General features: G+C 38.9%; 1 protein-coding gene across 1 annotated transcript; it reads right to left on the bottom strand.

Moving 5' to 3' along the window:
* Window positions 1-6075: 6075 nt before the first annotated feature.
* On the bottom strand, window positions 6076-19057 carry slc7a11 (solute carrier family 7 member 11). The gene is made up of 12 exons (XM_079838658.1): window positions 18484-19057; window positions 14750-14876; window positions 14112-14227; window positions 13856-13981; window positions 12765-12864; window positions 12644-12688; window positions 12403-12526; window positions 11680-11783; window positions 11260-11356; window positions 8975-9124; window positions 7539-7716; window positions 6076-7245 (listed from the first exon to the last, which is right to left on the bottom strand). Exons 1-12 carry the CDS (start codon window positions 18767-18769, stop codon window positions 7190-7192), a joined length of 1509 nt encoding a protein of 502 aa, XP_079694784.1. The 5' UTR covers window positions 18770-19057; the 3' UTR covers window positions 6076-7189.
* Window positions 19058-27017: the final 7960 nt, after the last annotated feature.

The raw sequence follows: 27017 nt of genomic DNA, 5'->3' as shown, positions 1-27017 counted from the left end.
TAGCATCACTCTAATAGATGACACATGCAGATAGTTTTCACATGGCTTTCACATGATGCCTGTTTTGTCTACACTCACACAAATGTGTCTCCTATTTCTAGCATTTGTTTCACAGTCTGGTTATGATTCTGTGTGTCTTTTATTATTTGATTAATTATTTGCACATGACTCCTGGAAATCTTTGAAATCTCTTAAATTAACCTTTGACATCACTCAATTGGAAAGCACCATAGATAGATGCTAGTACTGTTGTTGTATTTTCCGTTTAAATACATCCTTTTTCATTTTGTCACATTTGCAAGTCAAATATTGACTTCAACATGCACTGAGAGCTATTTTCCTTTGTACATTCCCTTTCTTTGTAGCCATTTAGGATTCCCGCTCTGTTTTCCACAGTGAATATATAACATTGGCTGGCTATCACCAGATCAAGCTCAATCTTTTAAGATTGAACATTGGTCTGGGGAGTCTGCTCTGTATTTTCTACTGCACAAGAGGTGTGATCAACGGGCATAGTTCAAATGACTCTGTACGCAATTGGATAGTCCTTCAACCAATCATACCAACGATCCAAAGCTTCTCTATCTGTCATTGTGTTAAACCTGCCAATAACGCGCACGCCAGGTGGATAAGCCGGTTTGTGATTGGTCCCTGCAAATTTGTAACAGAAGCAAAATATAAATATGTACAGGTTTCCAGCCTGAGCTGCAGGGCAAAATCAAATCGACGGCAGATCGGGCTGGGTTTACCCAGTCTATATACAACAAACAGTACAGTGCAGTTTGGTTAATGTCTGTCTCTTGTTTGTCACACAAACTGGAATCTGAAAATTGAGTTCAGATGAAGGTACTACTGAATTTGTCCATGAAACTGTCTAAATAGTTGTATTCTTTAAACAAGTTTAGTTTGTGCATGCGTACTGCACATGTGTGCGTACTGTATGTGTGTGCGAATGCCTCTGATAATAGAGGAACTTTCTGTGTCATGACAAATGAGTACCACTGTGTGCAAGCAACAGGGATAAAAAAATTATTTGATATAAATAATGCACAAGCTGCAGTATTCACTGCTACACTGGACACATGAGCCTGCAAACACACAAATAAACCCTTTTATGTATAAGAAAGTAGATAAACATGATCAATAATTTAATAAATAACAAAGATGGAAGATCTATAGGTTAGGTAGGACATGGGAAGTTGACATGGAAGTTAGCCTGGGCATTCAGCAAAGATTGGTCTAAATATGTTGCATTTTTTTCTTTGTTTTTATGTTTCTGATGGAGTTTGGGTTCCTTGCCACTGTCTCCTTTGGTTTACTTTGAGGATACTTAATATTGGCAATATAATTGATCAACCCATGACATCAACTTTTTGAGCTAAAAATGCTACATTAAGATACACCATCTGCCAAAAGTATTGTGACACCCCTCCAAATCACTGAATTCAGGTGTTCCAATAACTTCCATGGCCAAAGGTGTATAAAATCAAGCACCTAGGCATGCAGACTGCTTCTACAAACATTTGGAGCTCAGTGAATTCAAGTGTGGTACCTTGATAGTGCAATAAGTCCATTCGTGAAATTTCCTAACTACTAAATATTCTACGGTCAACTACCCGCACCCATATTCCCCTGTAGCGCAAGACTGGTTTCCCACTGAAGCTAAGCAGGGTTGAGCCTGGTCAGTACCTGGATGGGGTACCTCCTGGGAAAACTAGGTAGCTGCTGGAAGAGGTGTTAGTGAGGCCAGCAGGGGGCGCTCACCCTGTGGTCTGTGTGGGTCCTAATGCCCCACTATAGTGATGGGGACACTATACTGTAACAAACACCGTCATTTGGATGAGACGTTAAACCGAGGCCCTAACTCTCTGTGGTCATTAAAAATCTTGGGATGTCCTTGGGAAAAAGAGTAGGTGGGTCCAGGTGGATGCTGCACACTGGTGGTGGTTGAGGAGATTAACCCCTTTCATGTAAAGAGCTTTGAGTACCCAGAGAAGCGCCATATAAATGTAACAAATTAATTAATTAATAACTGTTAGTGGTATTATAACAAAGTGGAAGCAGTTGGGAACAACAGCTACCCAGCCACGAACTGGTAGGCCACATAAAATCACAGAGCGGGGTCAGCGCATGCTGAGGCGCACAGTGCGCAGAGTCAATAGCTACAGACCTGCAAACTTTGCCTTCAGATTAGCTCAAGAACAGTGCGTAGAGAGCTTCATGGAATGTGTTTCCATGGCTAAGCAGCTGCATCCAAGCCTTACATCACCAAGTGCAATGCAAAGTGTAGGATGCAGTGGTGTAAAGCATGCCACCAGTTTGGGGATGGCCCCTTCCTGTTGCAACATGACAGCACATCAGTGCACATATCAAGGTGCATAAAGACATGGATGTGCCAGTTTGGTGTTGAGGAACTTGACTGGCCTGGACAGAGTCCTGACCTCATCCCGATATCAGAGCGGAGACTGCAAGCCAGGCTCTCGTCCAACATCAGTGCCTGACTTCACAAATGTGCTTCTAGAAGAATGGTCAAATATCCCCATAAACGCACTCCTAAACCTTGAGTTGAAGCTGTTATAACTGCAAAGGGTCTGCCAACTCCATATTAAACCCTACGGATTAGGAAAGGGATGTCATTAAAGTTCATGTACATGTAAAAGCAGGCGTCCCAAAACTTTTGGCAATATTCTTAATGCATATCTATATGCAGTGTATAGCATATATCATGCATATAATATGCACACACAAAACAAAACTGCACTAAATTGGTCAATTATGCTGTAGGTGCGCAGTGAGTGTGAGTTTTTCTAAAGGGGTCTAAGGTCTTGGACAACATTAGAATGTAATAGTGTCAAAACCCAGTGCTGTGTGTGTGTGTATATATGTGAATGAAGTCCCATGAATATAAGCTTAACATATGCATGTTTCTACTTTATGCTGGTATAATCGGCATATATGTGCATATATCTGCACCATCACAAACCACACAGGCACACACAGACAGCCCAAGGCTGATGAAATGTCAGGGAGGCGTGAATCACTCTGTAAGAGATGGAGTGTAAGTAATTTTGGTGACTTTGTCTGCCAGTCACAGCATAAAAAACATACATATAGACGCACAGATTTATAGAACAGACAAATGGACATTCACAATGCAAATGTAGTCACAGACAGAGACAGAAAGGCTCAAATTCTGTTACACAAACAATATGGAAAGGGACATTTAAATGTAAGCAATTTAGTATCTCAAATAAATGGCCAAACTTAGAAAGATCACATTTTTTATAGTAGTGTGCAGTTAAATGGTTGAGACTGATGTGCAGGATGGTGGTTATCTTTGGAAAGTCAGCTTTGAAAAACCAAATGTCCTCATATCTGTTGCATTTGTTTACTGTCCAAAATGGCAGTGCAACGACTGGGGTCACTTGTGCTGTGATAACTGCATTGGTTGGACGGACGGACGGAAGGAAGGAAGGAAGGAAGGAAGCAAGGAAGCAAGGAAGGAAGGAAGGAAGGAAGGAAGGAAGGAAGGAAGGAAGGAAGGAAGGAAGGAAGGAAGGAAGGAAGGAAGGAAGGAAGGAAGGAAGGAAGGAAGGAAGGAAGGAAGGAAGGAAGGAAGGAAGGAAGGAAGGAAGGAAGGAAGGAAGGAAGGAAGGAAGGAAGGAAGGAAGGAAGGAAGGAACAAAAAACTCTAGATTTGTCAAGTGGTCATTGAAAAACCCACTTTGATTAATCACTATCTCAATATTGGAAGCAGTATGCCCCTCTTAATGTCTGTGGTAGGTACGGCCCTGGATGGATGGTTTATTAGCTGTAAAAGTGTCTGAAATGTGAAGGCAACCAGAGGTCTTAAAAGAGAGTATAGGAACGTGTAAATCAGTCCCACTGTCTTATTGTCAGGTAGAATCATGACCCTGTCTGGAGGGACCGAAGGAGCCGTTGATCTTCGACGTGAAGCCGATCACGGAGATGAACGAGTGTGCAGATGCACGGATTAGAAAATGCATTATAGATCACAAAGTTATTTGTTGTTTTGAGCAGCAGCTGCTGTGTCTAACTGATCGATGGAGATCTCACAGTACACAACCTCTTCTTAGCTCTTTCATATGTGGAGGCCTGATTGTTGAGCTTTACATTATCGCCCCCATGTGACAGCAGCTGGAACTGCAAAAATAACGAATTGAAGAAAGACAATGGGAAAATGGTTGAAAAGATGACATTATAATCTAAATCTTATAATCTGTGTGTGTGTGTGTGTGTGTGTGTGTGTGTGTGTGTGTGTGTGTGTGTGTGTGTGTGTGTGTGTGTGTGTGTGTGTGTGTGTGTGTGTGTGTGTGTGTGTGTGTGTGTGTGTGTGTGTGTGTGTGTGTGTGTGTGTGTGTGTGTGTGTGTGTGTGTGTGTGTGTGTGTGTGTGTGTGTGTGTGTGTGTGTGTGTGTGTGTGTGGGCGTGTGGGACACAAATGTGTATAATGACATGGGTATGACATAGGTATTACAAGGAGAGGGTGAAATATGAGGAAGTTACCAATGTCCTCACTTTTCAAAAGGCTTATAAATCAGTTTTCTGTGATGGGTATAGGTTTAGGGGTAGGGGCAGTGTAGGGGGATAGAAAATACGGTTTGTACGGTATAAAAACCATAACGCCTATGGAATGTCCCCATATTTCACAAAAAAAAAAAACTGTGTGTGTGTGTGTGCACACGTGTGTGTGAAAAAGAAAAGTTTTTTGTCACTATATACTTTCAGTCCATATACTTCCATATATTTTCTTACTAAAAACAGTTAAAATCCATTCTGATTTCTTCTTATCATCCCATTCTGTCCCTTTTAGTGATCTCTAGATATAGCGCTCTGCCACCTCGCTCTCCATTCCAGTGAAGATATTAGGGTTCCCTGCTCTTAAAATCCCATAAAAAGTTTATCTTTTAATGTATAACTCCACTAACCTATAGCTGTAAACCTCCACCTTCAGACTGTGTGAATTAACTGGTATATGCAGACATGCTTCTTCCCGTTGTAATGGCATTATGCCCATCCCTGGAGCTGGCCCCCTCTTGACGTTGTTGTACCGGGCAGTTGTCCAACAATGGCAGGGATGTATGTTCACTCGAGTGTGTTTGCGTGTGTGTGTGTGTGTGTGTGTGTGTGTGTGTTAGTGTTTTGGGCCAGTGCCATGATCTTGGCACTCAATCCTGGTTCACCAGCTTCAACTTATTCACAAAGTCATTTGAGCTTTGTTGTCTGCGATATGGGACCCCTTCTTCTGCCAACACACACTCACATAAACTGGTGCTGACTATAACACACAAACATAACTCACGTTGATACGATTGTGTGGGTGAAGTAATATTTTCTTCCTCAGTCATCTCTGTTTTCTTTCTTTCTATATTCTCATCTTTTTAGGGCGGCTCTGTAAGCGGTTGAGATATTAGAGGAGTAATGCAATCATTCTAGTGGAATGGATCAATCATTCTGCTCCTAGATCCCTTCAAATGCCAACAACCGACCCACACACTAACACTGTTTTGGGTTTTGCATGTCTACTGTTATTTCATTGACTGGTCTCTTTCTACAACAGCAGACTCTGTGAAGTGAGACCTGTTCATTGATCAAAATCCTCACAGTGTGACTCAAGAACACATTTTCTGCTTTCAGTATTATATTTCCTGCCATGTCCAATGTACGGCCCACTATTCACTAAGACCTTCCTACCTCTGTCAGGTGTTGTCAGGACACCGTATGGTCCAGATAACCCCTTTCTGAGTTTTGAATTTTATTAAACTGTGATTTTTAAAGGGAAGAACTGCTCAAACTACATTTTGATTTGACTTTCATAGGCTGAAGTGAAGAGTAATATATAATTAATCAATAATTGCATAGTAAATGTATTGAGTTTTTATATTGTGCAATTTTATGTAAACAGTTCTTGACCCGCTCCGAGCGGGATTCGAACCGGCGTCTCCAGTGTGAGAGGTAAGTATGCTAAACTCTTTTGCGAATATACATAGGTAATCACACAAACACACACATTGGTAACATTTTGAAACACAATGGAAACATTTTCTGCAAAAATAGCAGAGATAAATGGAAATAGATTTATTTATTTTGGTAGAATTGGTGATACAAAGTTTGCTCGTAGCTTTAAAAAAGTTGTTTCTACTGTAGCAGTCACAAATACAGTCAGTATTTTTACAAAATATGCTGTACAAAAATATACCCGCGAATGTAAAATGATCTAAAAGAGTCATAACAGTATAACATAATACTGATTTAATTAAAAACAGACATAATCAAGTAGGCAGGTGTCCTACCAGGATATATGTGTGTGTGTCAGTATTCAAACATGCACAATGTTAATGAGCAAAATCATTACTGGCAATTCATTTGGGAGTAAACTGATTATAAATAAGATTAATTTGCGAGATGAATGGGTGTTTAAGTTGTCAATTGGTTTAAAGGCAATTCTGGAGTGATAATCAACATAAATTAGTGCACTGTGGAGTTCTCCTGCATAGTACAATAAAGCAGCAGTATAGGCAATACAAATACCAGATTACCCAGTGTATCGTAATACAGAAATTTCACTGTAGTGTATGTGATATTGCCTAAATAAGCTATTGGTCAGACAAGACCCTACAAGATAGCCATTATTCAGTGTTTACATGTACAGTCATGTCAGTATAACAGATTGTCAAATACCTCAGCCATTGCGGCGAGTGAAACATTATGCCCAAATCACTGTCTGAGGCCATTTTTGAGTCACTCTTAAGTAGAATCACTTGTTATGATGTCTGAGAAATTGACGTGTATACAGATATAGCAGTGCAAATTGAACAAGAGGCCAAAGTTCTAAAACACCACCGTGTTTGGCATGGACTTCATATCAGTGATTCACAGCATTGGAAGATTAATAATATGTTAAAATGACAGTGTTGCGTCTCTTTCTCAGGTGGACTGAGGCAGAGACATTTCAGATATTGTTTTTGGTCATTTTTGGATGTACGACAGCAGTAGGTCTCAACTGGCTTTGCTTCAGTTTATTTTATTATTTGGATTTAGTATTGTTTTTCTCCCTGCTGTCAATCAGAACAGACTTTGGTCGTGACCCACCACCGGTTGAGAACTAGATACTACAGATACTGTACAGACACAGCCACACATACATGAACAGAGATAAAGGATAAAAGTCAGTGCTCTGCAGGAACCACCTCTAGGATTATCTGTAGTGATCTGTTCATAGAGTCTGAGAAACACAAGGAAAACAAACATGAATTAGTCAACTTCACTAATTAGCATACCATATTATATGATATGGAATATATTTCCATATGCTCCATCATTTGTGCATAACAAGGATATTTTTATTCATTTCCAGAAATATATTTCCAAGAGTTTAACCCCTTGGTCGTATAATCAAAAACTGGCATGGCATAGTCATTATAATAATAATGTAACTAGACAAAAAAATTACGTTCACGCATATTCAGAAGTTTTACACTGTTGCCTTTTGATATTTGCAATTATGTAACCTCTGACCTGAAAATCTCTGGAACCATTTGGGTTTTTTTTCGATGTAGATGAATATGTAGTATGCAGGGATGCCTGTGAGAGAGATGGCAAAGCCAATCCCTGTATTAATTGGATCCGAATATAGAGAAAGGAAGACCATGAAGAAACAGGTGAAGGAGAAAACAGCAGGGATTATAATAGGGACCTGTGAAAGAGAAAAATAAAGAAATAAAGAGACATTAAACGTTTGGTGCTCTTTGGAGTCTGGAAAGAGCAATACATTACATGTGTTTTTCAGTTGAGACTGTATGCACTGTATAAATGTAAGCCTGCTCCTCATAAATCATATGAGTTTAGAAGACTTAGAATATGTGTGATTTTTATGGTGCTTTTTGAAGTGTACGCCTGTTTATTGTGACCTGTACAGTTAGTGTTTTGCAGAAGACAAACAAATGGGTTTGGAGTGTATTGAGTGTGAATTTTCATTTACTTCAAACAACATATTTGGGCCACTGTCAGGGATATCTGTAAAATCAGAAATTTCCTATCTAAAAAGGGATCCATGGGCATGTTTCATGTTTATACCCAACCTGTTCTAGTTAGTTCAGCTATACTTTTTCATTACAACAAATTAAATACTTAGATAAGACTACAGAAAAGAGTGCGGTTACTCATGCATCAAAATATGTCAGATCGGTTTTGTTCATGGTTATTTCACAGTATATTGGACACAGTAACTACCAGTTCACCAATCCCAGAAAAGGCCCCCTGGAGCAACCTAAGATTAAGTAGACAAAGTAACAAAGTGACAGAGTACAATTGAGATATCGATAGCTTTCCAACTCTTGGCTCACCTCTGCTAACCTACACCTTTAGAATTCAATCTACTGTGTTTCCTAAAAGGGTTGCGGGGGTCTACTGCTATTTCATGCATTCTGACTTATGTACACTGTTAAAGAGTTGGATTCTCATGCTAAACAAGGCCAAAGTTTCAAAAAACATGTTGGATGTATGCTGGAGTGTTTCTGTGCCAAATACACTCCATCAGGGTTCATATAATAAGTATGGCCATGTAGGACGTCATAAAGGGACAGAATTAATTGTACGGGTACTTCTCCCGGAAGAGCACATGCACAGATCAACCAGAGCGAAAGCAAGAGCACACCCATCAACGTGCTTCTTTCAGGTTACGGAAGTTGTCAGCAGCGCTGCACGGCATGCCTCCAAGAGCTCGACTGTTTTTGGAAAGAAGCGGTACAGCTGTATCTGTCTTTAATGCATCTGATCAAACTAAAAAACTCTTCGGCGAATTTGAAGGATGCAATACTACTCTATAGCTACTCAAGATTAACACGAGATTGGCCGAAACTGTGTGTGATATGACCCTTTTACCACTAGATATTTAACCATTATATTTCATAAGAAAAGAGGTAATAGACTACCAGCAAAGAAAAGACAGTCACCTTAAAAGGTCGTGGCATATCAGGGCGTGTGTATCGCAGGTAGATGAGGCCGACTACGGCCACCCCGATGAACAACCAGCGCAGGAAGCTCATGAAGTTCAGCAGGCTGTAGATGTCCCCTAAGAAGAGGATCAGTAGTGTGATCGGATACTGAAAGAAAGACAAGCACTTTTTTAAAGTAATTAAACTAGGAAAATTACTGGCATAGTAAAATAAAAGTTATACACCAATCAGGCATAACATTATGACCGGTGAAGTGAATAGCACTGATTATCTCTTCATCATGGCACCTGTTAGTGGGTGGGATATATTAGGCAGCAAGTGAACATTTTGTCCAAAAAAAGTTGATGAGTTACAAGCAGGAAAAATGGGCAAACATAAGGATTTGAGTGAGTTTGACAAGGGCCATCTTGTGATGGCTAGAGGACTGGGTCAGAGCATCTCCAAAACTGCAGCTCTTGTGGGGTGTTCCCAGTCTGCAGTGGTCAGTATCTATCAAAAGGGGTCCAAGGAAGGAACAGTGGTGAACCGGCGACAGGGTCAAGGCTCACTGATGCATGTGTGGAGCGGAGCAGATGAGCTACTATGGATCAAATTGCTAAAGACTTTAATGCTGGTTCTGATAGAAAGGTGTCAGAATACACAGTGCATCGCAGTTTGTTGCGTATGGGTAAGTTGGTCAGATCTGAATGGAGACGTCCGACAGATTATTAGCGTGCGCACGAAGAGTCACAGAGATAGACTGCCAATATGGGTAAGTCCCAAAGCAAATCAGCTGAATTTGTTTTTGAATTAAAATTTAAGATTGAGGGATAAACCATAGGGGAAGTCTGACTCTGTGACGAAATCAGTGTGAATTTATGATGCTAGAGGGGAAAAACCACAGAAGCAGACAGCCAATATGGGGAAGTCCCAAAGTTGAGTACTCCCTCCGGTGCGAAGAAGACCCGTTTAGATCTGCTCTGACGGGTAAAACATCTAGAGAACGCTCTCAAGTAAGGCCAAGAAGATTTGTCTGTAAGTGTACTGTCTAAATGCACAGATACCTGACAAATATTTTTAAAGTAAACCTGACATTTTCTTCCAGTCCAGATAGGGGATTTCATCTTTATTTTTTATTTCTTTTCATTCCTATTATAACTGTTTTAATTCACTTACAAATATTTTAATTTCATTTCTGTCTAAAGCACTTTGAATTGCCACTGTGTATGAAATGTGCTATACAAATAAACTTGCCTTGCCTTGCCTATGGGGCTATATAACCGCAAGGCCAGTCAGGGTGCCCATGTTGACCCCTGTCCATAACCAAGCACCAGAACTGAACCACGGAGCAATGGAAAGAGGTGGCCTGGTCTGATGAATCACGTTTTCTTTTATATTACACATTTCCGTGGCTGGCCGGGTGCGTCGCTTACCTGGGGAACACATGGCACCAGGATGCACTATGGGAAGAAGGCAAGCCGGTGGAGGCAGTGTGATGCTTTGGGCAAAGTTCTGCTGGTAAACGTTGGGTCCTGCCATCCATGTGGATGTTACTTTACCACCTACCTAAGCATTGTTGCAGACCATGTACACCCTTTCATGGAAACAGTATTCCCTGGTGGCTGTGACCTCTTTCAGCAGAATAATGCACTCTGCCACGAAGCAAAAATGGTTCAGGAATAGTTTGAGGAGCACAACAATGAGTTTGAGGTGTTGACTTGGCCTCCAAATTCCCCAGATCTCAATCCAATCGAGCATCTGTGGGATGTGCTGAACAAACAAGTCCGATCCATGGAGGCTCCAACGCGCAACTTACAGGACTTAAAGGATGTGCTGCTAACATCTTGGTGCCAGATACCACAGCACATCTTCAGGGGTCTGGTGGAGTCCATGCCTTGACGGGTCAGGGTTGTTTTGGCAGCAAAAGGTGGACCAACACAACATTAGGATATAAGGTCATAATGTTATGCCTGATCAGTGTATGTTATATAAGTTATGTGAGTTAATGTTTATGCATATGTAAGTTACAATATTTTTATGTTTTTTTAATAATATTAATAATACTTTTTAATATTTAAAATATAAAATATAATATTTTCATGTATTTAATTTGTTGTATTTTGAAGCTACAAAGTGTCTGTATAGGTCTAGACTGCCATTATAAGTAATGTTGTTGTTTTTTGTCACTGAACATTTAGGCTTGAATGTGGAAAGAAAGGAACCTGCAAATGGTTTTGTTCAGCTGAACAGGAGTATCAGTACAGGTGACCGTTGAGTGGGACATGTCTGCGTCTGTGACTCACCAGGACAATCACAGCAGGTAATGGCGTGTGTCGGCGTATGTGAATCATAGAGAGAACTTCAGGAAGCTGACCTTCTCGAGAGGCCACATAGAACATTCTGTGGAAGAGAAACACAATGTAAAATGTTTAAAACGTCCACTGTAGAAATACAAACCAAGACATAGTCGATGTTCTGAAGCATTTGAAACTAAAGACAAAAAATTTGTTAAAGCCTAAAACAAAGAACTGTGCTACCAACATAATATAAAAAATAATATAAAATTCATATACTTTATAATTTTCAACACCCTCTCATGGCATTTCTTAAGTATTTTACATTTTGGTGAATCGCATTTGTATTTATACTTTATAACCTTCATCACTCTATGTTTGACCCTAGTAAAAATCTTGTAAACTGAGACTTAAAATGGAGATGCACACCTTGAGATGGCAAATAGGCATCCATTCATGGACCCAAAGCAAGACAGAGCTACAAAAACAGGAACAGCAAACGAGAAGTTTCCCATTAGCTTCTCTGCAAAAGTCTGTTGGGGAGGGGAAGATGGATGGAGAGGGGGAAGAGATGAAAAGAGTGTGGATGGAAGAGAGAAAGAGGAACTCATTTTGTGAAACAAATAGGAAAACAACATTGATCTTCAATTTTTAGACTTGTCTGTTTATGAATAATCGGTGAAGTAAAAAGGCTTTACATTTTCCATAAGAGTGAGCTTGTAGAGGGACACGCAAAGTGAAACAGGCTCTAAATGAATGCATTACAGACGTCTAACGAGATGAGAAAGCTTTTAGAGTATTTCAGAGCCTAGCAGGAGATCTCTGTGCACGGATTCTGATGCTGTCAGTTATTTGTGAGAGATATATGATTACTCCTGCAGAGAAACAGACAGGCATTTAGAGCCACTGGCTTTATGTAATCACATTTACTGTGGGGAGGAGGAAGGTGTTGACTATTACAGTCACTACTGCAAATTGCTTAAACTCGTTTATAAGCTAGTATCCTTTTCTTTTTTGGCTCTCTTTCTTAAATGTTCCAGTTACTGCTGATACACGAAAAGCCATTAGGACTTTGTTAATTGAATTTGTTGAATTTAATGGAATTTATTAATTAATTAAGAAGTTTTGAGAAGCAAATAGGGAGTGACCCACCACTGCGACGGCATTGGAGGCTAACAGCTCTTCTGCTGACATCACGGTGTAATATGCCACGTTTGTCAGTGTGTAACAGATCATTACTATCACCATGGAGATGCAGATGGCAAGAGGCACCGTCCTGGGGAATGGAAATTAACACCTAAGTCATCACTGCTGTTTGGTTTGCCATGCTAGAAACAGCTGAATTAAACATCAAACTAAGCTGAAATCATATTTGTTATATCCTATCACTAACCTCTCAGGATTCTCCACCTCCTCAGTCACAAAATTCAAGTAAAACCTGTAAGAGGCCAAACATGTATTCAAACGCTGTATGGGCATTATTGGATTTGTGTGGAATTAGAAGGTGGACTCACCAGCCGGCATAGGCGTACATTCCTGAGTAGAAGGCGAGAGGAAGTCCTGACAAGTCTGTTGTGCTAACCTCAAAAGCATTCTCAAAGTTTTTGGTCTCCCCTGCAGATGTAACCAGCAGCAAATGATTAGCATCATGGTAAGCTAACACGGTCTATGTCATTTTAGTTTTCCCTGAGCCAAACCTATTTCTGAGTGGACCCTTAAGTGTTGTTCCAACATTATGTGAACTATACAATATATTTGAAATAGTATATAATAACAGTCATTTAAAAGTTTGGGGTCGATAACTAACACACACACATAAACACATATACACACACATATATATATATACACGGATCAGGCATAACATTATTGGGAGCGAAGGCTGGCCCGTGTGATCCGATCAAACAAACGAGCTACTGTAGCTCAAATTGCTCAAGAAGTTAATGCTGGTCCTGATAGAAAGGTGTCAGAATACACAGTGCATCGCAATTTATTGTGTATGGGGCTGCATAGTTGGTGCCGAAAGCACGGACAGCTTGGGAAACCTTGGGTCCTGCCATCCATGTGGATGTTACTTTGAAACATACCACCTACCTAAGCATTGTTGCAGACTATATACACCCTTTCATGGAAACAGTATTCCCTGGTGGCTGTGGCCTCTTTCAGCAGGATAATGTGCTCTGCCACAAAGCAAAAATTTGTTCAGGAATGGTTTGAGGAGCACAACAAAGAATTTGAGGTGTTGACTTGGCCTCTAAATTTCCCAGATCTCAATCCAATCGAGCATTTGTGGGATTTTCTGAACAAACAAGTCCGTTCCATGGAGGCCCCACCTCGCAACTTACAGGACTGAAAGCATCTGTTGCTAACATCTTGGTGCCAGATACTACAGCACACCTTCAGGGGTCTAGCGGAGTCCATGCTTTGACAGGTCAGGGCTATTTTGGCAGCAAAAGGTGGGCCAACACAATATTAGGAAGGTGGTCATAATGTTATGTCTGATCGGTCTATGTATATATATTTGTGCTGTTGTGCTGTGTGTGTGTGTGTGTGTATATATTTAACTCTTATTCGAGAAACCAGAAGTATAATATAAACTAAATACCTTTGAAGAGTAGATATAATCCTGGAACAATGATAATGGCGATGGCGAGCAGCTTGCTGAACGTGAGGAAGATCTGGAGTCTGGCAGTCCAGCTTACACTCATGCTGTTTAGATACATTACCAAGGCTGCAATGAAAAGGAATATACAATATCTCAAAATTAATATGACACACATAAACCAGGCCACAAAGATGCTATACACACACTGTAATCAAGCAGCCTAAATATATAAATATAAAAATTAGCTTGAGCTTACTGATTCCGATTGCTGTGGCCAATTTAACTGCAATCTCGGGAACTCCACATGGCATGAAGATGGGCTCTAAAATATAGCGGCCAAATGCCAGAGCGATCACAGCCAAACCTGCAGGTCTTCAAGATGAGAAAATTAACTCTGAGCACTCAGTACTGTGCTGAACATCTTGTAATCACTCATAAAACACTGTTCAAAAGTAAGGTAGAGTAATCGTTGTGAGAAATCATGCTTGTAATAGAACATAATTTCTCGCATTTTTCTGTAACAATCAGTGAACCAGTCCCACAAATACCCTACAAAATTCTGAACTGAACCTTTCCCACGAACATGTTTACTGTCAAACTACACGTACAGATGGTACTCTTGGCATTGTTGTGATTGATTATTACATATGAACCTGGAATAAATCCAGCCCTTGATCCTATGCTTGAAAGCCTCCGCAATGGCTTTTACATTGTCATAAGGCACTTTATCTCTGGTTTTTATACTGGAGCCCAGCGGTAATATTGAGATATAACTGTCTTTGGGGAGAGTTTGCTTGTGTTTATATGGGGAGTTGAAGGGATTGTGTTTGTTTATTCTGGCAGTGCCCCAGAGACCTGACAATGAAGATGGAGGATGAATGAGGATTTACTGACCTTATGGCAATCATGTCAGCCCACAATCGCACAAAAGCCACTTGTGGACCAAACGCCTCCAGAATGTATGTGTAATGGCCACCAGATTTTTTAATACAGGTACCAAGCTCAGCATATGATAGAGCACCTGAAAGGGAAAAAAGGAAGAACTAGTTGGGAAATTTTAAGGCGAATACCTTTTATACTTTAGGAAAATGAGGCAATGGTGGCTGGACAAAGGCCAGTCGTGGAGAGCGAGTGCCATAACTATTCAGAAAGGTGGCAAGATTTACACAACACCTGCAACCCTAAAGGCACATGGTTAAATCAGTTCATTAAGACCATCTGTCCACTCTCAGAGAGTGCAGTACCCACGCTCTTTATAGTTCTATGAATTTTAACATTTTAATGAATACTATGTTCAAATCAAAGCCCAGCTTCACACGCAGCCCTTGACTTGTGAGCTTCAATAGGTAAATGTGAAGAGAGCTCTAAAATACAAGGCCCACCAGGGGAGTTCAGAATGCAGATTTGAACTCTCTCTGAGAGAAATTGTGGATGAATGGACAGGTTTTTTTTTTTTTTTAATCGGCAGCTCAGCTTTTCCTCAAAGCCTGTGGGCTGCGGCACACAAAAGAAAGCTAACAAGTGTGAAATGACTCCTGGCATACACATGAATAAACAAACTGTCAAACAATGCTCTTCTTATACACAAACTAATTCTTCTTCGACACATGCACAAAGCCATCAACCTCCACGGTGTCAGACCGCGCTCTTCTCACCATCAAAGTGCGGTGTAAGACAATATCAGCCTCTATCATGCAAAGGCACACACATTAGGCATTAGAGGGGTCCTCTGATCAGGTTCCTCATGCATAGCCTGAAATTCTTGCTTGGAGACTATCAGTAAAGCATGAACTTCTTTGTAATGTAATGAATTAGAGGCAGATCCTCTTCAAAATAGTTTTTAAAGTGGAGCTTACAGCAGAGTTTGCGAACCATTGGAGTTCTTGGGTTGATGAAAAGCCAATAATTAGTTAAATCATGAAAGTATGTAATTGATTTTAAGAATTTTAAGATTTCAAAAATCTAAATAAACTCACTTTGGTTTAGAGTCCAATTCCCCTATTAAATAGTTGCTTATTAGCATGCATATTACTAGGATATTGTTTATTATTACTTATGAACAGTGATGCTTAGTTACTTAGTAACGTGTTACTAAGTACTTTTTTCCAGTAACGAGTAATCTAACGCGTTACTATTTCCAAACCAGTAATCAGATTAAAGTAATTTATTCAAGTCACTGTGAGTTACTATTTTTGTCATTTTCCTTAGTAAAAATATATTTTTTTGCTTTCTTCTTGCATCTCGGGGAGAGTATTTATGTTAAGTGAAGTCAAGAAAGACTGTCTTTATTAAATTTTTTATTAAAACATGTTTTTTTCAGGAAATATTTTTTAATTTCAACTTAAAATGTCAGGAGATAAATTTTTGAACGTTACTGTTAAAAACGCACTTCTAATAAAGTGAGTGTTGGCAAAAATGGTTGTCATTTCGATGTTGAGGCGGCGGGGTGTTGTCGGCAACTGCTGAATGTAACTAATAAAGTAATTTTTGATTTTAAAAGTAACTAAGTTACTTTTTAAAGGAGTAATCGGTAATCAGTAATAAGATTACTTTTTCAAAGTAACTGTGGCAACACTGTTTATGAAGCACATATTAATGCCTTATACTACATTTACTTACTACTTATACCTTTTTTAAAGGGGTCCAGAATTGATGTTGAGGACATGCCTGTTGGGCCAGATTTATACAGTATCAGTCAAAATTTGATTTTCAATAAAACAAATTTTTAAAGGGTAAAATGTATGTAATGAAGAGAAAGTTTCTGTAATAATAAATATTGTATTACTCCTTTAATATTTAAAGCAACACGGCACTATTTTTGAAAATATGTTCATTTTCCAACTCCCCTAGAGTTAAACAGTTGAGTTTTACCGTTTTCTAATCTTATCCTATGTGTGAAGCGGTTTGAACGACTCAAAAAGTAGCAGTGTTTCGTTCCGCTTTTGCCGCATTTAATGTTTTTTTATGAACAACGGAAATGGCAGCGCTTTACATTTATCGTGGATTTATCATAAATGTTTCACTCATGGTTTAACACCTGACCGAAAATCCAGTGGTTCACCTTGTGCTGACACTGTGAAACTGCATGATTTGTAAATTATGCATGGTGGATCACATGTAGCCTAATATATCTTAATAGACAAGCTGCAGGTTGTTTGAAACTTATTTTTCCACGAGCCCTGCTTTTATCCTACCCAATACCTAAACTTAACAACTACCTTATTATATTTTAATAAGCCGTAATTAAGTTTATTGAGGCAAAAAAAAGTCTAAAGTGTGACCAAAAGATGAAATGTTGTGTTTATCTGTAACCATTAACCAACATCTGAGAACTGTGAACATGTGTTGTTAAATTATTGAAATATTAACTTGAAATTTCAGTGGGTATTTCAAGTAAATATTTTAGGCTTAACAAAAGTTTGGGAATCCTTGTGTAAACAAACTGAACCTTATTGTAAAGTGTTACCAAATACTGAATGATTCATTCAAAGTTCATTACAAATACTTTTTAGTTTGATGTAATGGTATCATGAGCCATGAGCTACTTTGTGAGTAATGTTTTTTAAGGGAAATGGTTTATCTGACTTAGAGTTGCCAGACTTAGAGTTGTCTAAATAATTGTGCAATGCACACAGTGAGCAAATTAAGCAAGACAGTGCTTTCTATCCGCTATTTGAGCAAATGCATCTTTATCCACAGTCAATATTTGAAAAAGGCCACATTTTCAAATATGATTACAATCATTCAGTTCTCATTTTTTCTCTCTCTGTAGCTTTAGCAATAGCTAGTCATTCAGAAAAAAAAGGTGAGCGCAAAATAAATGTCAGTAAGTTATGTGTGAGAGTGCACAATCAACCTGCCCCTTAGTTCACCCAAAAAAAATTTAATTCTGCCATCATGTATTCACCATCATAATGTATGTGACTTTCTTTCTGCTGTATAGAATTCAGAAGGAGAAGTTTAGCAGAATATTCAAGCTGCTAATTACAGTAAATGTGAATGTGGACCATAACAAACAAGTTTTCCAAGTCAAGATTTTTAGTGAATAATGCCTTAGGGTTCAATCTTTCTTTACACAAAGCTATCAAATGGCATCAGGAGCTTTTATGGTGCCTTTTTGTCTTTTTTGGACAGCCCCTTGTCCCAATCCACTTTCATTGTGTGGAAGAAAACAGCTAAGACCTGCTAAACATCTCCTTTGATGTTCTTTGATAAAAATGTTTGGAATGTCATGAGACTAAAGTAAATGATGACAGAATTTTCATTTTTGAAGTATCCTTTTAAGAACACTTGTTTCTTTCAGTGAGCAAAGTGGTGTGTCCTAATGAATGACTGTGGCATCAGTGGTGCTATACGCCACAATTTCAAAACCACAAACAAACAGTTAAGTCAGTCTCTGTACAGTTCCTTGGATTCTAATTAAAATGCAACTCAATATCAGGAAATAAGAAAGTTGAAATGTACCAGATGAGTGGGTGAGGTATTTAGGTCATTTGTCAAAAGTGAATAATATGTGTGGAAAAAGATAGTGTGAATGTGAGCCTGTGTGTGAGAGCATATGCACATGTTAACACACTCATGTGTACACACTTGCGTATGTTCAGCTATGTGTTATGTGTGACACTCACCGAAAAGAGAGAGAATCCCACAAGCAATCCACACCACCAGTGACATTCCCACACTGCCCGAGTTCTTCAGAATTCCCTTCGGAGAGATGAATATTCCCGCTCCAATGATAGTCCCAATGATGATAGAGATTCCTCGGAGCAGGGTCACCTTCTTTCGCAGTTCCACCTTCTCCACAGGGGCTCCGGCATGGGGATCTCCATTTGATTTGAGAGGGTCTTTTTCTCCAAATTTACTTGGAGTCGGATCCCCATTGGGATGAGGAACTGACACAGTCCTTCTGGACATCTTGTTCGCTCACTCAAAAACACACACACATTGACTCTCTCACACACAGTTTAGTGTGCCTCCCCTTGCCAGTGGCACATGATAGGCCTGAATGGAAGGTGTTCTCAAAGTAAAGCAAACTTCTGATACGCTGTGACAAGTCTAAACAAATGCAATGTGAAGTGGCTTCTCCCTCCTCTTTTTCTCTCTGTCGTTGGCCTTTTTAGTGTCTCAAATACTCCCCCTTTCCCTCCTTTACTGTTTATCTTCCTCTTTTCATCTTATCCTGTAATGTACTGTGTATTGTGTGAGTAAAGAGGGTGTTTCTTTTTGTGGTTAGTGTAGCCCAGAGTCATGATGCTTCAGCAGTAGTATCCAATTCTCACGTTTCATCATGTGACATGCAGATCATTCAAAGGCATCCGGCTCTCATTTTAAACACTTGCTGTTTTCTCTCGTTCTTTCAAAGGCCCATTTCACTGCACTTGTTGTAGACGTGTTCTGATTAGCAAGTGAGCAAACAATAGACTGATAACAAACTCCTCTTTCCAGGTTTGTAGACTGACTGTGTGATCTGTTTGTCATTATTAATGTTGATATAGATAATGGAATTGAATCTAGGTCAAACCACATGGCATTAGTTACTGTACGAGTTTATGCGTGTGTTTGTGTGTGTGTGTGTGTGTGTGTGGGAGAGAGAGAGAGAGAGAGAGAGAGAGAGAGAGAGATGGGGGGGGTAGTGTGTGTGTGTGTGTGTGTAGACAAAGCAATGTAAGTGAAGCCTGATACAGTGTTCTGTAAATAAGAATGAAGGCTGATGTAACATTACATCAGATCAGCCTAGACACTCTGTACATCACTTGTGATGATTTGCAAGTTGCAACATAGCCATTTTCTTTTTACATAAAAATGTATGACCCTGTATTCACTTTTTTGAATCATTATGACTGTGCAAATTACAATTAGGTGTGGCTTCATTTTTGTAATTATTCATCTGTAATGTAACATTCTTTTGTGAGTATGTTTAATTTAATGCTGCAGGAGAACCTTTTGTATTATTTCACAAAGAGCTGTTTAAATTAATACAAATATAATGTGGGGGGGGGGTCATTATATATACATATATTCTAAAGTATGGAATTTGTACACTTTAAAAAATATATATGTTTCTTATGCTAACCAAGGCTGCATTTATTTGATTAAAAAATACAGTAAATACAGTAAAATTGTGAAATATTATTACATTTTAAAATATAAATATATTTTAACATGTGATGACAAAGATTAATTTTCAGCAGCAATTACTCGATTCTTTAGTGTCATATGATCCTTCCCTTAATGTTCAAGAAACATTTCTTATTATATTCAGTGTTGAAGACATTTGTGCTGTTTAATAGTTTTGTGGAAATCATGATGCAATTTCTTTGAATACCAGGATTTTTTTAATAGAAAGTTCAAAAGAACGAACCTGACAAGCCAGGCCCACATCAAGATGTTGGGTCTAGGAACACACCATTGGCAGGGCTCAATCCGAGTGGTGGGATAAACAGTTGTCTTTCAAATTCCTCTGCACGCAATATGGATAGCGCTACCACCAACCAGAGCAACGAAGAAGGTGAAGCGGAGCTAGTTGATAGATTAAACTTTCGCCGTATTCGGTCGGCAAAACTCCGAACACATATTCCTTTCTTAAGAATGACTTCAGTGCCATTCTTTGTTCTTTTCTCAAAGAAAAGCTTAACTCCAAGTCTTCCAAAGCCGATTCGAAAGACCGCTGTTCGCCAGCTTCTTTGTTTACAAGTAGCACGCAGAACCGAGGCAACTGTGCCGTCATTATGTTAAGCCTGCACACCAACTCTATACACGATGTGATTGGTCTAAACAGAGTTTGGTTTTTCCAGCTCGCAAGCCAACGGAGAGTTGCTAGACGACCCTGGCTGCAAATTAGATTTGCTGCCGCTAGGGTGTGTCTAGATTTCTAGGCTACAAAAGAACAGCATTTGTATAAGTCTTTTCCGTCACTTTTGAACAATAAAAATAAACTGTAGATAAACTGTAGTGTGTGTGTGTGCGTGTGCGTGTGTGTGTGTGTGTGTGTGTGTGTGTGTGTGTGTGTGTGTGTGTGTGTGTGTGTGTGTGTGTGTGTGTGTGTGTGTGTGTGTGTGTGTGTGTGTGTGTGTGTGTGTGTGTGTGTGTGTGTGTACATAGTAAAACATTAATGTACAGTAATGTTGTCATTTACATTACATGCAAATAGACCACCTTTTTCACTAAAGGTCTGGTTGGGCCAGCCAAAATTGGAAGACACCGAATTAATTACAGCAGCAATAGCGTAGGGGTAAAGTACATGGTTTGGAGTTTTGTCATAAATCGACCTGAGATTTGAATCCACCTTTTGCTGAACTCGCTCTACTCCCTTTTCCCATCGCATAGAAATTCGAAAAGGCTTTTTTTTTCTCAATAAAAATGAATAAAATATTCAAAAAGTGGAAATAAAGCATGTACCTTAATAATAGATTGTTAGGGGTAGGTGAACAGACATGCAGTTGCTCTTAGGGTGCCCTTTTTCAGTTTCAGCTCATGCCCCTCAAAAGGTCTGTGGTCAGACTGAAGGCCCTGACTCTCAGAACAATTTTAAACAACTGACCACAACAACATGCCCTCGGTTGGTCTTTGCACTTTGCACTTGCCATGCTGGAAAGAAGAAAGCAAGAAACTTTCTCAAAAAACATCTCTCCTGCAAAGTCCAATAAACTATAATATGATGAAGGGGGAGGAAAGATCATCAAGGGACAAAAAGAGTCAACAAAGGAAACAACAACATATATCTGGTTTCAAATCTTTATAAGAAGAAAGCTGTGCCTTTCTAACAGTATTCAACAACAACACAGCTTGACATAAAGACTACAGACTAAAGGACTCTTCCTTCACTGTGTATATGGATTTGTGTGAGGAACAAACTGTCATTTGAAGGGATAAATCACCCCAAAAGGAAAACTCTGTCATCTTTTACTCACACTCATGCCTCTTATGTTCTTCTGTGAACAAAAAAGACAATATTTTGAAGAATGTTAGTAACAGAATACTTCTGGGTATCAATGTCTTTCATTGAGTCATTCCTCAAAATAGTATGTTGTACAGAAGAAAGAAAGTTATACAGGACTGTCATGACATTCAGTGAACTAATATTAGAAATGTACATCTTTTAAGTTGTCATTCATTGAAAATGTCAACATGCAGCTGTTTTTGTCATATTTTCAGTCTGTTCATCACACAAAGGTATTGTGTGATTTTACAAGACTGAATATTATGCAGATGTAGTTTGGATCACTTTTTTTCTCATTTTGATGCATGACAGCCTAAATAATGACATAAGTGTAATTTTTGGGTGAACTTTCTCTTTAAACTCCTTTTCTCCTTCCTGTTACTTTATGGAGTATATATACACTAGTATTAGTGCAGCAAAGCCATCCTAACCTCCTAAGGTAAGCCAGAAGATACAGTCCATATATTAAGGTTTCCTTCATCTGTTAGGGATTGTGTACTTCAGGGTGGCTTCAGGGAAGAAGCGAGGAGGTTAAGTGGTCGTCTCTCTGTAGAATCATTCAGAAATGCGAGGGAGAAATAAGTGAGGGATCAAACCCATCCTCTCCCCCAGAACAGTAAAATCTCCCTATATAAAGGAGGCCCCAGGCATGTATCCAAACTTCCTTTAATCTCTCTTTCTCTGTGTCTATGTGTGTGTGCTGTATGTCAGCCTGTGTTTTCAGCTTGAGCAGTGAGGCCTTAGGGAAGCCTGTGGGAAAGTTAACACCTTGCTTTTTCACTCCATTCTACCAGAAGCTATGACCAGACTAACTTAACCGAACTTAATGATCAGGAACACTCACGGATCCATTCCAACAAGAATGGAGTTCAGTAACTTTGTCAAAGTTGCTGCTGTGTGAAGCAGTTAGCCGATTTGATTCTCCAACATTTCAGGGCTCCTTGCTACTTCTAAAGCGGTCACAAATGCGACAAAAAATTAACTTTTAAAACAATTTACAAATTAGTCACTCAGGAACACCTGTGTGTGTCCATTTGCTTTTTCAATAAGCAGTCACTGCACTCCATGATACACGTAATAAAAAAGACGTAATAACCATGATGTCTGATCTGAACTGGTTCTTTTTAAAAAGCAGGTTAATAAGATTATTCTGTAACACTTTAGTTTAGGGTCCAGTTGTCACTAATAACTAGTTGCTTATTAGCATGCATATTACTAGGATATTGGTTGTTTTAGTACTTATAAAGCACACATTAATGCTTTATTCTGCATAACCATATTCTGCATCTGTAATTCTACCCAATACCTAAACTTAACAACTTTACTAACTATTAATAAACAGTAATTAGGAGTTTATTGAGGAAAAGGTCATAGCTAGTAAATAGTGAGAATTGGACCCTAAACTAAAGTGTGACCGATTAATTCACTCATGAGTTAGCAGTTTGAATCAGACTCACTGAGTCAGTAAGTTGTTCAGAGCCATTACTGAATTCACAAATGACTCCTTCATTGAACCACAGATAATTTTTTAGTTTTGTACAATTCAAAATGAAATGGGATCCACTGTGGTGTGCATATATGTTACTAACTGGTCGTTTGAATCATAATGTGTAATTAAAGATAGATATTCACAACAGATAAATAAAGTAAACGTTTTCAACTTTTTGTTTTATTTATTATTAGTATACAACTACTAGTAATATTGTACACTATACAGTTCAAAAGTTTGGGGTCAGTAAGGGGGTCAGGGTTTTTTAAAGGCTCCCATATGTTTCTGTTTAGAAGCCAATAGCTCCCTTTTTTCAGTCTGGTGCCCTGATCCTCAGAAAGCCTTACGCCTTTAGTTGTATTTTGGACCCAGGCCATTGCACTAAATCAAAATGGAGGCCTACAGCACTTTTCATGTGTTCACTAGTCACTGCTAGATATTGATCTTATTATTGTCTGCTTGCCAGACCACTTTGTTCACATTGTGCTTCCTTCCCAAGGTCTATGGCCCTGCAGGTTATACAGAGGGTGACCTGTTCATTGACAGAGGGTCTCAAGAGCTGCTGTGATATAAACATACTTCCTTTGCTTTCACTTGCTGCTGTAATCCTCAAGTCATATCCAGTCCTCAATATAACATTGCAATGCATAGACTAACTTTTAAAAACATGCTCCTATCGCCCACATAAGGCCAGTCAAGATTCAAGGCTGTAAACTGTGAATAAACTCAACCGTTTGGTTGAAAAGTTCCTTCATTTCCCAAATGGATTAAGACTAACTGGCTCAGGATGTGCTCTATCCGTCTGACTGATGAAATTTGATGTAAAAATTAGGTTCCACTGACATTGTTAGTATTAACTGAACTGCATATAAAACTTATTTTGTTTCATTCCCTCCAAGGTGACGGTGACTGGATTTTGTGCATAAAACGATTACAGCTTTCAACCTCAATACGTCTGACTTGTCTGTGGTCCAATCCATCTGTGACTTTCTTGGGAATTCGTACCCCTGCCAATGTCTCCTTATACATGAGGAAATAGAGAGAGATTGATGCGATGCAAATGAACGTTCTTTCCTCCATGGAAATAAAACAGACAACATTTATCTACAGTCGGCTAGATGTGTTTATGAATAATCAGTGCAGTGAAAAGGCTTTAAATTTTCCATAAGAGTGAGCTTGTAAAGAGGCGCGCAAAGTGAAACAGGCTCTAAATGAATACATTACAGACGTCTAACGAGATGAGAAAGCTTTTAGAGTATTTCAGAGCCTAGCAGGAGATCTCTGTGCACGGATTCTGGTGCTGTCAGTTATTTGTGAGAGATATATGATTACTCCTGCAGAGAAACAGACAGGCATTTAGAGCCACTGGCTTTATGTAATCACATTTACTGTGGGGAGGAGGAAGGTGTTCACTGTTTTGATGGGGATGGAGCATAAATTTCTTCTGAATCTACTGTTCTTTAACATTTTTATCATGTACTGAATGGTTTCAGGAACAACCTAACTGCCCCATTTTACCACATTATTTCAATGCATTGTGTTTGTGGTGTAATAAGAAATGCACAACTGAATGCTAGAAGATACTGATGTGGATGTCAGTGTGGCAGCTGGGTAAGGGAGATTACATTCGTATACCTGCGCAATGCCATACAGAGCATGTGATTACATGATTTCCTGCTGTACAGTTCAGAAGGTTGTCAAAAACGTCCTCTGACTTTGACTGATTTGACAATACACGTCAGTAATTCACGCACTTACAGCTGTGCATGACATATGATCCAGGGAGAAGGTAACCATTTATGAAAATTCCAGCGAATGATGATCAATGGTCTGTTTGGTCATACCACAGTGGAGCATGAATCTCTCAGTCATAAACCTGGCCCAATTTTCACATAAGGTTTTTTTCCCCCCAGATTTTATATTGATTGTGACTTTTCTCTCCAAGAAAATGATTGATCGTGGTTTCACCTATATCGCTGCAATGAGATCTGAGAGTGTGTGAAGGGGAAGCAAACTTTTCTTTTGTGGCTCAAACTCAGAGATCTGAAAAGAATGCGTCAGTTCATTCATGTTCAACTCATGCCTTGCCTGCTTTACAAGCAGATTTTCATGCATTATGGAAAAAAGGTCAACACACCCCCAGCATTATGTTAAATACAATGAGATAATCTTCAGCTTGAAAATAGATTTTGAATTATGTATGTGTTAAAATATATTTTTCTTTCAAATTACTCTATGGTGTTAATTTGTACCCTCTAGGGGCAAGTTTCTCAACTGGTGGTTATGATACAGTTGTTGCAGGAAAAAAAAATGCTAAATATAATAAAATACACCTAAACATATAATCATATTCTTATACAAAATAAATAGGCTTATCTATTTATAAAAGGGGAGGTAAAAAAAGTTCCTATTTGTCTTTTGTTGTATAGTTTGGGGTCAGTAAGATATACACCGGCAGGGCCATCGCGAGCATGGTGATAAAAATTTTTAATATGTTAAATTTTTAGGCTGGTCGCTTTTGTGAATTAACAGAGCGAATTCCAACACAATGATTTAATGGTGCAAAAGTTCAAGGTAAGGTATAGGCTAAACATAATAAATGTCAACTGTTATACAATAGAAATATTAAACGACCGAATGCAATCAAGTGATCTACTCAACTTTTTTTGTCAAATGTTGCCATTGTGAATTTGAAATGAATAGGCCTATATATGGTTTATGTGATTCTGATTAATGTAATTCATTGGAATGTGACAAGACAAGAAACATCAACAGAGCAGGCATATGATTAGGCATATGATTAGAGTGAATGTGTGCATATTTTAAAATAAAAAGTATTATTTGCAAATAGTTAAAACGTATTACAATAAATTCTTGTTTTTTTACTATTTTATTCTCTGAAAAGTTTTTATAATCCTGGGCCATAGTCAATTCATGATACCCTCGTCAAATTTGGAAAGCCCCCCATAAAACATGAGGCCCTGTGCAATGGCTCTGTTCATGATGTCTGATTTTAAGGACATTTTTGTTATATTTACTTGACAATTTTAATGTTGTGCTGGGTCGCAGGTCACTGTGCAAAAATAAAAACAGTTGCATTACCAGAAGCACGGATTGTATTTTTTTGGCATTGACTTTTCTTTTTCAATCTAATTAAGTTTTTTGGGGGTTTTCCTTTCTTTTTTTTTTCTTTTTTTTTCAGAGCTAGCTATTGTAATTGAATTGTGTTGTGAAACAGGGGACAGTTGACTTTTGGCATGGTGTGTCATACTGCTATAGCTGCATTAACAGGAAGAGGTCAGGGAGGTCTCTGTTAATTTAACACTGCTCTGCCACAGAGCCAAGAGCCACTAAGCCCACAGAACCAGTAGCGTCACAAATGCGCTAAAGATTTAAGGCTAGGTCTTCAGATTGTGAGCACACAATGGCTTACCTCAGAGTAAGAAATGAGGCTGATTGAGTGAGTCTTTAAAGCAGGAAGTAGGTCTAGTGATAAATAATACAAAGGCATTAATGTTTCAAGGGTTAATTATGTACCAGTAATGTACCCTTAATTGCCGGTATTTAGTCCCTGGTGGGTGTACCTTTCACTGCTGTTTCTTCCACTCTTTCTCACTCCAGGTGAGCTCTAATCCTGTCTAGTTTCGTGTTAAAAGCTGATTAAATCATTCAACTTTCTTGTAAAACATGCTCTTTCTTACTGCATATGGAAAATGTTAATTCTTTAGATTGCA

The sequence above is a fragment of the Gobio gobio genome (genome assembly GCF_949357685.1).
Source record: "Gobio gobio genome assembly, chromosome: 16".
NCBI classification, from domain to species: Eukaryota; Metazoa; Chordata; class Actinopteri; order Cypriniformes; family Gobionidae; genus Gobio; species Gobio gobio.
This window is presented reverse-complemented; position numbering and strand designations above follow the sequence as displayed.